Source organism: Aegilops tauschii, chromosome 6 (assembly GCF_002575655.3).
Source record: "Aegilops tauschii subsp. strangulata cultivar AL8/78 chromosome 6, Aet v6.0, whole genome shotgun sequence".
NCBI classification, from domain to species: domain Eukaryota; kingdom Viridiplantae; phylum Streptophyta; class Magnoliopsida; order Poales; family Poaceae; genus Aegilops; species Aegilops tauschii.
In genome coordinates this window covers 438,675,760-438,692,428 of record NC_053040.3, presented here as the reverse complement: position 1 = coordinate 438,692,428, position 16,669 = coordinate 438,675,760, and the positions used below count along the sequence as shown (strand labels likewise).

Sequence of the window (16,669 nt, the reverse complement as noted above, 5' to 3'; positions counted from 1 at the left end):
TCTTATTAATTTTAAATGTTGTTCATAGTAGATCAATTTAATGAACATTTCTATTCAACCAAAAAGCTGTGGATCTATTCAATTCACTACGTTAATTTTTGTTTAATAAAATTATGTTCCTGGAAAGTATTAATCGAAAGGGAATAGAGGGTTAGGCCAATTTATTTTTTCTGTGTAAAAGTAGTAAATTTTTTTAGTTGAAAGTGCTAGTTCATTTCAATTAGAAGTGAGATTTCCCGCCCATTACTGTCCCTGAAAAACCGCTGGCCCAGAAAGGGAATAGGCGGAATAGGAAAACACAGGCCCAAAAGAAAAGGACGTGAAAAGGGAATAGAGGCTAGGTGAGGTATTGGGCCAAGGCTGGGATCGATCGCGAAAGGGAATAGAATGGGTCAGCGAAAGGGAATAGGACGCGTGCGCCGGTTCGCTAAGTTGTTGTTTTGCTGTCGGATCGCCCTGGTCGGAAATCGAGCACGCCGGCTGGGATACGCGCGCGCGTTAGCCACGCCCTTTTGGTCGTGCATTGTTAGCTGGGCGCCCCTATTTGTCGCCTTACGCGAGAGAGGGGCAAGCCTCGCGTGGGGACAGCCCCAGATGGGCCGGCCCAGCCGCGCGGGGGACCAGGGCCTCTATTTATTTATTTATCTGTTTTCCGTTCTTGGTTTTTGCTTTACATTTATTTATACTTTAAAATATTCTACATATATATATTACAAAAAACACATTTCAAAAATGTTGAATAATTATTTAAAAATGTTGAATAAGTATTAAAAAATGTTGAACAAGTATTTAAAAAATGTTGAAGAAGTATTTGAAAATGTGAAATAATTAATAAAAATGTTGAACAAATATTTGAAAAATATTGAACGAGTATTTGAAATTTTTGAATAATTATTTAAATTTTTGAAAAATTAAACATGAGTAGGATATAATTCACCATGAACATAAATATTGTGGAGGCTATGTTGATTTTGTTTCAATTAAATGCGTCAACATGTGCCAAGTCAAGCCACTCGAATCATTCAAAGGAGGATACCACCCTATCATACCACATCATAACCATTTTAATAACATGTTGGCACGCAAGGTGAACCATTATAAACTCCTAGCAAATTAAGCATGGCATAAAAATGTTGAAAGAGTATTTGAAAAATGTTGAACAAAAATATTTGAAAATGTTGAATAAATATTAAAAATGTGGAACAAGTATTTAAAAAATGTTGAACGAGTGCTTTAAAAATGCACAATAAATATTAAAAGGTTGAAAAAGTATTTGAAAAATGTTGAAGCATTCGGACAATGTTGAACGTGTATACAAAAAATGTTGATCACTTATTAATTATTTTTTTGAGATATACGAAAAATGTAGATTAAAAACGAAAACAAGCATAAGAAAAAACAAAAGAAAAAAATGGAGACGAAAAAATAAAACCAAACAAAAAATGGAGAAGAAAAAAACAAACAAAAAATGGAGAAGAGAAAAGAACCAAACAAAAAAGAAGGAAAAACGAAGACAAGCCCTGTCAAAAAACAAAAAGAGAAAAATAAGCAAAATAAACCAAAGAGAATAGGAGAAAAAATGAAGAAACAAATGCAAAAAGAGTGAAAAAATGGAGAAGAGAAGAGAAAAGAAAGAAAACCAGGACGAAAAAAAGGAAAGAAATGGCTCGACCCGCTTCAAGTAAGCGCGCCCCTTTACTTAGCACGAACGATAGGATGGCAAGGTAGTAGTGGTATCTTTCTTTACTGCGACCAGATTTCTATCCCTCAAGCTCCCCTTTTCCTTCTCTTTTTATTTAACAGTTCGCGAAAATGGGCCGGTCCAGTAACAACAACAACCATGAAATCTCTATGTGAGACTTTCTATCGAATCGCGATAAATAGTCGTCGCGTTATTACCTAGCGTCTTTCTATGGCTACGTTTCTTTCAGTCCATGTAGCATCAGGCCTATCTCATAAGCGTGCATCCCTGGGTGGGGGCCCCTTCGTTCCGGGGGCCCGGGGCAGCTGCCCCCTGTTGCCCCCCTCGAGGCTGGGCCTGGATCGTCACTACTTTCCCTATGCCTCTGAAGCCTACAAATATTTTTGTATATTATTGCCAACATAGCCATAGAAAGCTTAAAGCTCGCACTGGATCCTTGTCTAAGCCCCACATGTGTTTCTATAATTTCTTCACACTATCTTCCTTTATAAAGGACGGACTAAGGATAGAAGGGAAGGTTCTCATTTAGTGCGACTACCCATCACGGCATGTGTCGGTAAGTTAATACGATAACATCAATGTACTCCCTCCGTCCATAATATAAGATGTAAAACATCTTATATTGTGGGAAGGAGGAAGTATTTTCTTTTACTTTCAGACCTGTTGTGTTGTAGTCTTGTACTCCCTTAAACTAAATTGACTTGCATCCTCTTGTAGTCTTTAGTTATCTAATTGAAAAAATTATAAAGGAAGAAAGGGAATCAACGTCTGGTTCCATATAACAACTCATCAAAGAAGATGTGCTTTGAACCCGCATCCGCTAAAAGCACTATATTATGTTTTTGCAAAAAAACATTGTATTATGTTATAAGGAGCAACAAGCACAACATTCGGTTTTAGTTCAGTAAATAATATAATAATGAATTTTTTACATTTGTGCCCCTAACTCGCCACTATTCAAATTTGCCCTAATTTCAAAGCATGCCCAAATTTGCCCATTTATCGTTAGTTGCGCTTATGAAAATGCTCTTATGTGTATTTATCATCTAGTTAAAGGGCTTTGACCGTTTTTTGGGCGTTTCCTGGACGTTTTTGCCCGTCTCTTCACGTGTCACTCACAAGTGGGACCCACTAAAGAAAAATATAAACAAAAACCCTATCCACCCTCTCACTCACTAACAAGTGGGACCCACTGAAGAAAAGTAAAAACCCTATCCACCCTCTCACTTACAATTGGGACCCACACAAGAAAAATAGAAACCTATCCACCCTCTCACTCACCTACACATGGGCCCACTGAAATAATAATTATAAACCCCTCACTCTCACTTACATGTGGGACCCCACATGTAAGTGCCTAGTTATTTTTTAAATGATTTGGTTGTTTTGTTAATTGGTAGGGACCACAGATTAGTCTCACTAATAAGCATACATAGTGTTAACACTATCTAGGATTAGGGCTAAATTAATTAATGGACCCACATGTCATAGGAAGCCCACTAATCCTAATCAACCCGCCAATGTTAAGCCGTCGGCAAGCCACGACAAAGGGCATGAGCTTTGTCTACCGACCAAAACGGCCGGTGAATTCGTCCTATGTGCTCATGGGCTCGCTCCACATCGAACGAAGGTGGTAGGGCGAGTGGGGACGGCCATGACCAAGGACTCCAGCGGCGCCAATCGAAGCTTGGTGGTAGGGGCTAGAAGGCACAGGGAAGAGGCGATAGAGGTGCATCGACATCAGGGACTCACCTCGAGCATGCTAGAGTGGTAGAAGGAGCTCGCGAGGGCCGATAGTGAGCTCATGGACCTCTCTTATGGCCGTCGGAGCGAGGTGTGGTGGGGTGGGGGCTGGACGAACAGGAGCTCCTCGGCGACGTGTCTGGAAGATCTGCGACACCAGATGGCTCTTTGTGATGGTAAGGGAGCATCGGGGATGCTGGGGAAACGGTGAATGGAAGTCGACGGCCGGCAGGAAGAGGCAACGAAGATGGTATCGGTTGCGGAGTTGCAAGGCACCCGTGATCGCGATTGTTGGTGTGGTGGTGCTTTGCTTGACGACAGGGCTTAGAAAACATGGCGGTGTAGCTTCTCGACGTTGTTGGCCATGGGAATGGCGGTGCTCGGGTGAGCGCATCGATAGGCCCTAGGCCTCGGCAGAGGGAGAAGATGACCAACCAGCGGGCTGGGCCATCCTAGGCCAAAAGGTAAGCTCTCTCTCTCTCCCTCTTCTCTTCTCTCTCAATTTTTGTTTTATTTTTTCAAGGGCAAAATGTGCAGCAAACGCCCAGAAAAACGGTCAAAGCCCTTTGAGTAGACGGTAACGGCACAGAACGACATTTCTATGAGTGCAACTAACAGCAGATGGGTAAATTTGAGCATGCTTCCAATATGAGTAGTGGGTTTGAGTTAGTCGCACAAATGTAGAAAAAACCCTATAATAATTTGCCATCTCTTAGTATACAAACAACTAGTACAAGTTGCTGAAAAGGCATCTTTAAGTTATAGAAAAATGGTTCCTTTAGGGGAATTCTTTCATGGCACAATTTTATTGATTAAGAACAATAATTATGACACTCATAAGTTTGCTCAAAAATCAAAATAAAGCTAGGGGTTCACTGTAGCAATTAATATAAACTTTATCAAGAAAGCAAGACATAACTAATTCATGGGCCACCTCATTCGTCTATCTTGGACAATGCATGTAGGTGTTTGCACCTGATCTCTCTTGCACATCATCATTGCCTCAACCACCGTAATCACTAGGTACATAAGGCTGCAGTAGAGGCACCCACACCGTCATAAGGATAAAAAGCACCATCGGAGTTTGTTTTACTTGTCAAGGCTCCGGGGCAATCCATCGAACCACATGTCCGAGTAGCTCTCGCATTTTTTTCAATGAAGGTGCTCATTATTTGTATTTTCTTTGGATGGATCCACCACAAGTAACAAGTACCAAAATAGAGGGAATAGCTCTGCTAAGCTTTCCGAAAAAGTAGCCCTCTATGAGCACGAGGCATCTAAACAAACATGCGACAACACAAGGTGCATGACACAAATAGCAATTTAGCCATCATAGGCCTGTCTAAATTTACTTGATTATAAATTTAAACAAGTTTAACTTAAAACAAAATAACATGGTTATATATTTTGGGAAAGCCTATTTTATGCCTCTACTAAGGTCCAATTCATTTGACAGCTTGAAAAACAGGACAGCCCTGTATCTCGCGTTCAGTGGGAGGGGAGGAACCCTCGCCGAACGGGAGAACGAGATGGGCCGGTCCATAAGCACGGGAGGCTACAACCTCTTTTTTTCTTCTTTTTTTACGTTTTTTGTTTTCATTTTTTTGCTTTATTTTTGCACTTTTGTTTATACTTTAAAACATTTTCAATACAACACACACACACATAAAAACATTTCAAAATTTATGAACAAGTACTTGGAAATGTTGATCAAGCATTTGGAAAATGTTGAACAAGTATTTGAAAAATGTTGAACAAGTATCAAAATTGTTGAACAAGTATTTGAAAAATGTTGAACAAGTATTGGAAAAAAAATTAATCAAGAATTCAAAAAATGATAACAAGTATTTGAAAAATGTTAATCAAGCATTTGGAAAATATTTAATGTGTATACAAAAGTTGTTGATCATGTATTAAAAAATGATGAATATTTTTATCATCTAAAAAATGTTAATCAAGAATTTGAAAAAAATAAAAATGATGGAAAAACTTGACCATGTATATAAAGATATTAATCAAGCATTTGAAAATGTTGAACAAATGTTTGAATAATTTCAATCAAGCATTTGAAAAAATATTAAATATGTATAGAAAAGATGTTGATCATGTATTAAAAAACCTTGATATTTTTATTTAAAAACTTTTAATCAAACATTTTAAAAAGATTTAAAGCGTGTATAGGGAAATGTTGATGAAGTATTCAAAATATGTTAATCTTGTATTTGAAAAATGCCAATCAAGCATTTAAAAAATGTTTAAAATGTCTATTAGAAACAATGTTGACCATGTATTAAGAAATGTTAAATTTATATTTGAAAATGTTAAACAAGTATTAGAAAATTGTTGTTGATGTATACAAGAAATGTAGCGTGAAAACAAATGCAAAAAATGAAAACCAAAGAAGTAATAAACCAAATAAAAATGAAATAAAAAATGAAAGAAACAAATGGAAAAATTTGAAAAAAGGAAAAACGATGAAAACCGAGAAATAAATAAATAAATAACTGAAAAAAGAAAGAAAAGAAAAACCAATAAAAACCGAGAAAAGAAACAAGTAAAAACAAAGAAAAGACAACAAAACCGATGAAAACAGAAAAAAGGAAGAAAACTGATAACAACCAAGAAATCACAAATAAAAACCAAAGAAAAAAGGAAAACGAAAAATCAATGAAAACCAAGAAAAGAAAAGTAAAATAAAAACAAAGAATAAACAACAAAAACAGGTGAAAACAAGGAAAGAAAGGAAGAAAACCGATAAAAAATTTAATAAAACTAAAAAAAAGAAAAACATAAAAATTGTGAGGAAACAAAGAAAAAGGAAAGAAATATGAAAAAAAAACAGGATGTGAGTGAATCAACGAACTCACCATTTTTTTGGAAGACCAGTGAAATTACTTGATCAAATGAACCCAGTGAAAAAATCAGGCGAAAACGGGCGGGCCCAGTTGCTACATTATGTGAGGAAAGCTTCGACGAGATGGAAGAATGCGCCCGCTTATGCGAGATATAGTCCTCGCGTGAATATTTTTGCTTGAGAACTAGTCCTCGCGTTTTTTTTTTTTGAGAATTAACTAGTCCTCGCGTGAAAAATAAGCCCTAACTCCTCTTACTACAAAATACAGTATGAATTGGGCCGCTTCATGATGAAAAGAAAAGAACTCTCAACTTCTCAAGGCCATGTTTTGGTTGGCCCGACAATTCCCGACCCGACCGCGGGCTCCACCTCGTCAGCGGCCAGAACTTTCTTGCTTTCCTTCGCCCAACAGTAATCTCGGTTCTCGCAACGCCGTCATGGAGCCATCGCCGGAGCGTTCGCCGCCGACCACCACCGCCACCGCCGCTGGAGGAGGGCACGAGCCCTCCAACTCCTCCTCTCTCTTCCCCCTCTTCCCGCTCTCTGCCCCCACCGAGGTTTCCCAGTGTCTCCCGAACCCTAGCTTCTCCTTCGACGCCTCCTCCCTCAACATCCCACCCACTGCCTCCTCGTCCCTCCCGCCGCTGAGCCCCTCTTCGGACGAGGAGGAGGCGGCCCCGAAGCCTGCTCCCGCGAAGTACAACCTGCTGCCGTCCTCGCCGTCCGACGAGGAGAGGGGGTCGAGGCGGGACGACAGGAAGAGGAGGAAGCGGAGGAGGGACCAGGAGCGGTATGAGGGGGGCGCCTCTTCGCGGAAGCCGGGGGTTCGTGCCTGGGCTGGGTCGGAGACCAAGCTGGTCAAGGATTACTACGTCGACGCCAAGGGCGACCAGGATAACTTGGCATTTGGATCAATCTACAGGTCAGTATTTGCTTATGTTTATGTACGGATTGTTGCATAGCGAAGCTGTTGTGTTAAATTCATGCTTATGTCGTACTGAAATATGCTGGGCAGACTGTTTATGCTTTCACATGTGAATTTATTGGTGTCAAAGCTACATTTCACCGATTTTGTTCTAGTAGGAAACGATTAGAGTGTCTGTTCATTTTTGCAATTGGATGCAGGTGTGGTAGATCACATGCCAAAGGCCTGTGTAAGAGGTTGTGTACAGTTGCTTATGTTTAGCGTCTTATCAAAGTTATTAGCACCAAGTTTGATTTCCTAGATGCATAAACTATATGGTTAAACTCGTGTATTTGAAATTTCCAGAGCGCTAACTGCGCAGTTTGGAATTAAGTTGCAAAAAATCGTGAGGTGGAGTTAATGATAGTGATGGACATGGACTGATAGTTTAAGCTTTAAACCCAGTGTAGATACTTATAGTTTCACATGTTTAATCCCATGCTGACTTAGAAGCTGGGTTGGAACAATTTTATTTTTAGAATAATCAGATCAGTTTGTTAAACAGGAAATTCTTATATTCTGTCAGTTTTTTTATACCTAAAGCTCAACTCTCTGTTATTGTCTAGTTAGTCATTTATCTTCTGGGACTTGCTGCACATCTGGAAGTTACTAATATCAGTCTGTTTCAAAACATTGTAGAATATATCTACGCGGTTACTGTGAAGATTTTTTTTATCAACTGCAACATTATGTAGCTTAGTATTCTGTGGTGTCTTGTGATTGCCAGTTCAGTATTTTACTTGTGTACAATGTCAGAGAACAACATAGGCTTAGGCGGGCCTGTAGCTGCTATCCAAATGATACACCCGACCCTTTGTTAGACGTTAGTTAGTACTCCCTCCATCCGGAATTAGTTGACGCTCTAGATACATCCGTTTGACCGTCAACTAATTCCGGACGGAGGAAGTATTTGTTTTCTGTTCTTTCAACAATTTCTTCTTCAAGTAGATGCGTCCAAACTTGGGCTGCTACATCAAAATTAACGTATAAACAATATATGTGCCAATGGAAGCTTGCACAGGGGAGCAATTCGGCTGATATTGTCAATGGTAACAATGTAAACAATACATGGAATTAGTATATCATCAAGCTGGAAAAGTTAAATGTAGTCACTTTGTTCAGAATATCAATGCTTAATAACATGTTGAAGTTTTCCAGTTTTTACCTGCTGCAGAGACTTCATTCTGTAAGCCGAACTTATTCAGGTAACTGATTTTGTTCTAATCAAGTCTAACACCACATGGTAATATGCAGAATGGACATTGCACGTTACAAGCCTCAAAACACACTGGAGACACGTGGGCTTAATCGACGTTTCTATAATTATGGACATGCTTCATCGCAGATGGATCTAGATTCAGATTTGGATGGACTGGATAACAAAGTAAAAGTGGGAGGGCGTTACTTTTCAGCAAAACATGCCGTTTTAGAAAGAAACAAGGGTTTCAAGCACCTGAAAGTTTTGAAAAGTGATATGATTGCAATTCTCCCTGAAGATTTTATCCCTGTAGAGACATCATCCCTTGCTGTGAAAAGCACAACCGTGCAACAGGAGCTTGAGGAATCTTGGGAAGATGAAATACTTCGGAGGACAAAAGAATTCAATAAGATGACACGAGAATGTCCTCATGATGAAAAAATCTGGTTGGCCTTCGCTCAGTTTCAGGTATCACAGTTTTAGAAGAATATTTCTTTCACCAGGCTATCACATTGCGTAGTGCACAGTTGATTTTTTTTACAGCATACAGTTAAGTCACTAACAGAATCTTAAGCTATGAAACTGTTGACTAGAGTTTTACTTCAGCTAACCTTTCCCCCTTCCACCTTATAGTTGTTAAGAAATCTAGTGAATTGATTTCCTCTGCTTCTGCATTGCAGGACAAAGTTGCCAGTAGTCAGCCACAAAAAGCAGCACGTTTGCAAACAACTGAAAGAAAAATTAGTATATTGGAGAAGGCTGTGGAGCTCAATCCAGATAACGAGGAATTGTTGCTTTGCCTTCTGAAGTCATATGGTGAGAGGGATAGCTCTGAGAGTCTCTTTGGTAAATGGGAGAAAATACTTATGGAACACCCTGACAGTTGTAAGTTGTGGAAACAGTATCTACTTCTGTGCCAAGGGGAATTCTCCAGATTCAAAGTATCTGATACACGGAAGTCTTACTCATATGCAGTACAGGCTCTATCTGCAGCTTGCACAAAGCTATGTAGGCAGGTTTAGTGTCTCATTGAACATATTTCAGCATAACTGTTCTCCCTTCTCTCCCTCTCTTTGCATGAATTTGCTATAGTCATTAAAATGTTTTGTTCTGGAATTTTCCACAGGATTGTGAAAATGCTGATCTCAAAGCACATCCTTCCTTAGTTCAGGTTGAACTTGGTTTAGTGGATATATTTGTGAATCTTTGCCGGTTTGAATGGCAAACAGGACATCGAGAATTAGCAACTGGGTTATTTCAAGCTCAAATTGAGTTTAGCCTATTCTCGCCTCCCCTTTCCCTGTCCACAAGCAGTAAGCAAAGACTCTTTGAGCACTTCTGGAATAGTGGTGGTGCCAGAATTGGAGAAGATGGGGCTCTTGGATGGTCTACATGGTTAGCAAAGGATGAGGAGAGTCGACAAAACATGGTTATGCAAGAAAATCCTCAAGAGCCTGAAGGGGGAGGCTGGAGTGGTTGGTTTAATCCATCTGTAGCAAATGCTGAAACAAATGATGTGTCTAACCAATCAATAGAAGAATTAGCTGCTGATGGAATTGATCCAGAAGACCCTGATACTGAGGACACACCTGCACAAGATGATGTTGAATCTTTACTAAAAAAGCTCGGCATTGATGTAGAGACTGAGTACAGTAGCGAAGTTAAGGATGCAAAAACATGGAATAGATGGTCCACAATGGAGCTGTCAAGGGAGAATGAACAATGGATGCCCCTTCGTGAAAATTCTGGTACTTCCCTTTCCCCCTTTGTTGGTAAGATTGAGAAGTGACTTTGAGATTTGTTTAGGTAACTCAATTCTAACACTGGGATGCTATTTCCAGGAGCAGGACCAAATCATTCTAATGATGCCTCATCTGGAGAAGTCAATGATCAGCTTTCCAGAGTAATCTTGTTTGAGGATGTAACTGAGTTTCTGTTCTCTTTATCGTCAGAAGAGGCTCGTTTTTCCTTGATATGCCAATTTATTGATTTCTATGGTGGCAAAATTTCTAGATGGTAAATTCTTGCACTTCTATCCTGTTAAGCTTTGGTCATCCTCCTCATGTGAACAGAACTAAATACTCCCTCCGATCCAAATTAATTGTCGCAGCTCTAGTAAAGTTGTACTAGAGCGGCGTCAATTAATTTGGACCAGTGGGAGTAGTATATTTTTATTGCCTTGTAACTTGTTTCAATTTTTGTTGCTCAGTGTGCAACTCCTTATAACTAAGCCTGACAAGAAAACTGGATAGTACAATTTGATCAAATCTGTTACCATATAATGGGAATTATGAGATGTATGGCTATACCTGCAGCTACCCAGCTGGGTTTCCTCATTATTTTGGTCATGTAGCATGTTAGTCTTTTAGTTTAATTCATCACGAACATTTCAGCATCCTAGAGTGGATTCTGAGTCGACAGCTGGGGGATTTGAAATTTATCCTGGTTATACAGAACTTACACCAACTTGTTCATCCTGAAAACCTACTGAGAAGTTGTGCACTGGGTTGCACGATGGAAAGTTGGTTGCGGTTGTTATTTTGATTTCTATATTTTTTGTATAATTAGCTTTTGGTGTTAACTACAGTATATTCCTAAATTCCAGGACTCATCCTTCAGTTTTAATCAATGTTCTTAAATTCCAGGACATCCAGCAACAGTTCAAGTTGGCTTGATAGAATTATGAGCCTTGAGATGATTTCAAATGATATTTCGGAAGATCTTATCGCTATATCTGACCTTGCAAACAAGACACAAAATTCAAGTCATTGTAGTTTGGAGTCTTTATTAGGAAGTATGCATGATCTTTCTCAAAGACCTGGCCTGGTGAAATTTCTAAAAAATGCAATATTGCTTTCCCTTGATATATTCCCTCGTAATCATATCTTGGAGGAAGCTGTCCTTGTTACCACCCAAATGTATACGGCACAAGAGAACACTTTGTCTACTCCAGCTAATGCATCGCGGGCTTTGGCCAAAAACCTGCTGAAGAAAGACAGACAGGTATGCTTTATCCTCTTTCCTTTTTCTTTGTTTTCACATAAATTTTTCGTGGGGCATAAAAGTTATAAGCAACTAGCTAGTTGTGCAATAAACCACAAAGAAGTATGCTCATGTATTTCTAGCCAGTAGCCACCTAGTTCACACGATACAGTTTTGCCGAGTGATATCACTCAGCGTAATCTGCATCAGTTAGCAAACTAAACACACCATGCAGTTATGGAACCAAAATTAAGCCAAGGCAATCCGTAAATATAGCAGAAGTCCTCAGTTCAATAGCGGTTACTCATATTTTGCATTAACCAAGTTAATGCTCCATCCATTATCTTGTTTTAAGTGGTGTTCTTCTGAGAATTCTCCGTGTCTATGTTTCGTTTTTATGTATGAGTTACTTGTATCAGTTATCAGTCTTATCATATGTAACTTGGAGTATTGCGTATTGTTAGAAGAAATGTAAACCATGACCTTTCTTGTGGTCAGGATCTTCTGCTTTGTGGTATATATGGCCGAATTGAGGCTAGGCATGGGAACATTGACCAAGCAAGGAAGATATTTGACATGGCACTGTTATCTACAGAAGGAGCTACACAGGTATTATAGAACCATAAAACGAATATATTTTATGGAAGCTTTAATATCTATTCATTCCAATCAGTATTAGTCGCTACTGATATTAGTTGTATAATGCATAATGCTGTTGTTCTAGCATCTTTGGTGTGTGCATAAACATAGATCTGCCTCTCGAATGCATGCTACCATCTCCAGTCTAAAATAGATGCCTTTAGACATTGACATTATCTCCCATGTACAAGTTTGCCCAATATTTTTTCTAATTGTATGTTAGTCAGCAATTATATTAGAAAATAACGATTTGGAAATAAGTTATGACACAATCATCCTTATGCGATCATTTCCATGTGAAACTTTTAAATACTTATTTGTGGCCAAGCTTTTAGAGTTTTATTGCATGCGTTTCGTGATGACTTCGGATGTAGTAAGAACTAAGAGACCGGCTTTCTGTTGTTAAGGTTCTTCTGGTTGTTGCTGTTGTTGACAGGATCTCGTCAGGAAGGTTCCTATTCTTTATTTTTGGTATGCTGAGATGGAAATATCAATATCTACTTCAAGAAACAATTCTGACTCGGCACATCGTGCAATATACATTCTTTCCTGCTTGGGTAGCAATATCAAGTATTCTTCTTTTGGCGGTCCTATATCACGCCCGCTGGTATTAAGGGCTCGTCAAGGATTTAAAGAGCAGATTAGAAGCCTGCGGTCTGCATTTGCAAGTGGTTGTTTGAAAGAAGAATCAGTTGCTCTGATTTGCTGTGCTTCCTTGTTCGAGAGTATGACTTCTGGTTATTCTTCTGGTCTTGAAGTGATAGAGGAGGCCTGTCCATTTTCAGGTTCTTCATCCTCTCTTTTTTTGTTCTGGATCTATATGGATGATATCGTTTCAAACCATTATGTTTTTCTGCTCCTGTGTGAAGTGGCTTTACTTTATCATTCTATCATTTACAAAATGGTAATTATTCTTGTTATTCTTTTGCTTGCCACCTCTATTTGTCAATGTCAGTTACTGTTGGTCGAAACTGCTGCTGAAGCAACAACTTAATAACTGCCACCTTGGTCCTATGTCATGCATACTAATTTCTATTCCTTCTGCTGATGTATATTGGCTATCCTCCCTTGTTAACTATTGAGTATTGGCAACGAAATATGCACTTATCTTTAGGGTTCTGTTAGTGCAATTTCACTTTTGTTATCAATTGTTATTTACTACTCCCTCCGATCCATATTAATTGTCTTAGATTTGTCTAGATACGGATGTATCTAACACTAAAACGTGTCTAGATACATCTGTATCTAAACAAATCTTAGATACATCCGTATCTAGACAAATCTAAGACAAGTAATATGGTAGTGTTAGATACATCCGTTTCTAGACAAATCTAAGACAAGTAATATGGGTTGGAGGGAGTACTAAATTATATTAGATGTATTTGTCTAAGCTATAAGATATTTTATTTATTCATTTATCTTGCATAAACAAATTATACTGTTGTTATACCCGACGTAACAGCCTATTTTTGACTGCTCTCAAGGGTCAAGATGGATGCATCCTTTTGACTGTTCTCAAGGGTCTTTTTCAGTTTTCACTAGAAGTTAAAATCACCTTGTTGTATTTTACTGTTGAACTTACCTTTATGTTTAACCTCTGCATTTGTTGTTCTGCTGTTATTTTGAATCGGATAAAGTCTTAAGTATTTTTCTGCATGCTTATAATTATAATTATTTTTTTGTCAAATTTGCATTCAACAAAGCATTCTCTTATTATGTGAACTTGATTTTTTCAGAGAGCCATACCTTGGAATTTGAAGAGTTGTGGATGTATTACATCAAACTGCTTCAGAAGAATCTGAACCAGTTGAGTCTCTCAAGGGTTTGGCCGAGCATATTGAAAGGAGTACAAACATATCCATACAATCCAAAATCATATGCATCCATGTTAACTCTGAGCTGTCTTTACAGTGTTCCCAACAATCTGCGTCTTACACTTGACAAATGCAGTCAAAGGTAAGGGTGCTTTGTTTCCATGAAAACACTCTGTGTTGTATATCTAGTATAGTGTGATATGAATATAACTTCTAAAGGATATGCCCGTCTAGTTCTCCTTTAATGTGGATCCTCTATCATATTTTTTTGTCTGTACTCATATATGGTGTTTAAAGATGGAAATAATATAAACGAGCTTTTATTGTCTTCATGCAATTTTGTTGTGTGCATGTATGACTGTAGATGGCCGTGCTGCTTTCTATTGACTGATTATTTTTTCAACAGGGACCCTTCCATAGTTGCCTTGCTGTTCGCTTTGTCCTTTGAATGGAGTAAAGCAGGATCTTACAATAGAATCCACAGTCTGTTTGAGAGAGCTCTAGCTGATGATAAGTTACAGAAGTCTGTTCTGTTGTGGCGCTGTTATCTAGCTTATGAGGCAGAGATAGCCTGTAATACTTCTGCGGCACGACGTGTGTTCTTCAGAGCTATACATGCTTGCCCATGGTATGTGAGTCACATAAACATGGATATCAGAGCTTAATGATGTCATTTTACTTATTGCTATCCACTCAATCCCTTGTATATCAATATGTAAGAATAATGAGCATGTATTCTAAACAAAGCGCATCTTAGACAAACAGTGTTTCCAAGTTTGGTTGGCGATGTCACAAAATTTGACTAGTTTATGAAATGTTAGCAGCTTCTGCTTTCTTTTCTTTGCTTTCTCATGTGAATGCATAAGTGTTTTTTGTTCCATGTGTATTCTCTCATATTTCTCTTAGCAGCCACTATTTAAAGTTTTAAACTGTATATTTTATTGTCTCTTGGGCTTAGACTTGTGGTTTAATTTTGCTGTTATGGATGATTGTGTTTGACATCTAAGTGTCTAACACTCTGTACTTCGCAGGTCTAAACGATTATGGCTTGATGGGTTCCAAAAATTGAGCTCAGTTCTGACTATGAAAGAGTTATCAGATCTCCAGGAAGTAATGCATGGCAAGGAATTGTTCATTCGCACTGATATCTATGAGATACTGTTACAAGATGAAGATGACATATGATTAGATGCGTATTCGAAATTCCAAATCTGTCCCTCATGGCAATCATTTGAGCTGGTAGATTCCAAGATCACAGCCGTCAACCAGTGTCAGTTCTACCTTGCAGTCTTGAGCTCACAATGCATCCAATGAGATATGGATGCATCTTATAAAAGGCTACATCTTTGGACCGTCAATGTTGCTGAGTTTAACTGTCCCTTACTTTCTGTTCCTTCCAAGACATTTTTGCCAGGTTTGTTGCCACTTCAACACTCCCATGTGATCCTTGGTTATTGAAGCTACACAATGGCTTCACTAGGCTGTTTAAACCACAGGACATAATCAATCTGAAAATGTCTTATGGCAACTGCTGAAGGCAATTACAAAGCACAGTGAATATAAATTTGGTGTTCAGATTGTTTTGCAAGAATGGAGCAACAAAATATGCTAGAGATTCGTGTTCACAAAGTGCAAAATTACTGCAACCTCAGGCAAGTGAGTGAGTCATGTATCTTGCAGGGGGCACGGTTTCCTGTTTTTCTTTGCCTGGCTACATTTTACATTTTTCTTATGGTTCTGCTGGTGAATCAGGTTAAGCGGGCCTCGTGAGGTATGCCAGGATCTTGGCTGTCGAAAGAAAATCTTAGTTTGCCGAAGGCCTGGTTTCTCTGCAAATTTGTAAAATCACTTGCTTGTAACATCACTAGTTTTGCGCTAACCTGAATCGGCCCCTGGTTGAACTAAAATGGAGGGCATTGGGTTCTGCGTGTAACTGATGAAATGAAATAATAGAATGCCACTCCATATTACAATGAATTAACTGGTCCACTTAATTAGACCTTTTGAGACCAAGAAAAGGAATAAAAAGGAAAAGGAAAAGCCGTGGCTAGATGACGAGTGTGCGCCCCCTCGTGACTGTTAACCGAGCTGTTTCAGTAAGTGAATGTGTGCTGTGACTTCAACTTTTTTTAGGAATGTGTGCTGCGACTTCAATTTCTTGTAGGAATGTGTGCTGCGACTTCATGGGGTTGTTGAGTTGTATGCACCATACCATGTGGTACCGCTGTTTCACCTGTACATAGACGGTAGCCAGGTATAGTACTATTTGTTGGTCCCGGTTGGCCCCAATTTGCAGCGATATCGGAAGTTCAGTTCAGTGCGCAGGGTTGTTGGCTTATTACTACTCACCTGTGCCTGCACAGTTCAATCATGCTCGTCAGAGCGTAGGTTGCAGGATTTTACGAACTCAAATTCATGTCCTGATGTGAGCTTAGGTGCCATGGTTAGACGACGGGTGTGCATTCTTTTACGACTGTTAATTGGATTCCTAATTCTGCCTGCTTTTGCTCCATTCATCACTATGGGGCACCACATATATTAAGCATTGGGAGATGGATCTAACTGCAAAAGAAATGGGAAGCAATCTGCCTCATCAAAAGTGCTGCGTTTCTGGGGGTTTATTGCATGAAATCTACTCCCTCAGTTCCTAAATATAAGTCTTTTTAGAGATTTCACTACGGACGACATACGGATGTATATAGACATGTTTTAGAGTGTAGATTCACTCATTTTACTTCGTATGTAGTCCGCAGTGGAATCTCTAAAAAGACTT

General features: G+C 39.0%; 1 protein-coding gene across 6 annotated transcripts; it reads left to right on the top strand.

Moving 5' to 3' along the window:
* The first annotated feature begins 6,628 nt into the window (after window positions 1–6,628).
* LOC109772465 (uncharacterized) lies at window positions 6,629–15,946 on the top strand. Of its 6 annotated transcripts, none has more exons than XR_012188100.1 (13): window positions 6,629–7,221; window positions 8,518–8,929; window positions 9,142–9,477; window positions 9,588–10,209; window positions 10,303–10,477; window positions 11,107–11,464; window positions 11,942–12,052; window positions 12,519–12,867; window positions 13,819–14,038; window positions 14,303–14,524; window positions 14,928–15,310; window positions 15,393–15,548; window positions 15,649–15,946. XR_012188100.1 is itself a non-coding variant. In XM_020331151.4 (11 exons), the coding sequence occupies exons 1-11, from the start codon at window positions 6,737–6,739 to the stop codon at window positions 15,079–15,081; spliced, it is 3,444 nt and encodes a 1,147-aa protein (XP_020186740.3). In that variant the 5' UTR covers window positions 6,629–6,736; the 3' UTR covers window positions 15,082–15,946. The 6 variants fall into 6 exon arrangements, 1 of the variants encoding a protein (XP_020186740.3); XR_002235113.4 differs by having other exon boundaries at window positions 15,393–15,552; XR_002235112.4 differs by having other exon boundaries at window positions 15,393–15,946.
* Window positions 15,947–16,669: the final 723 nt, after the last annotated feature.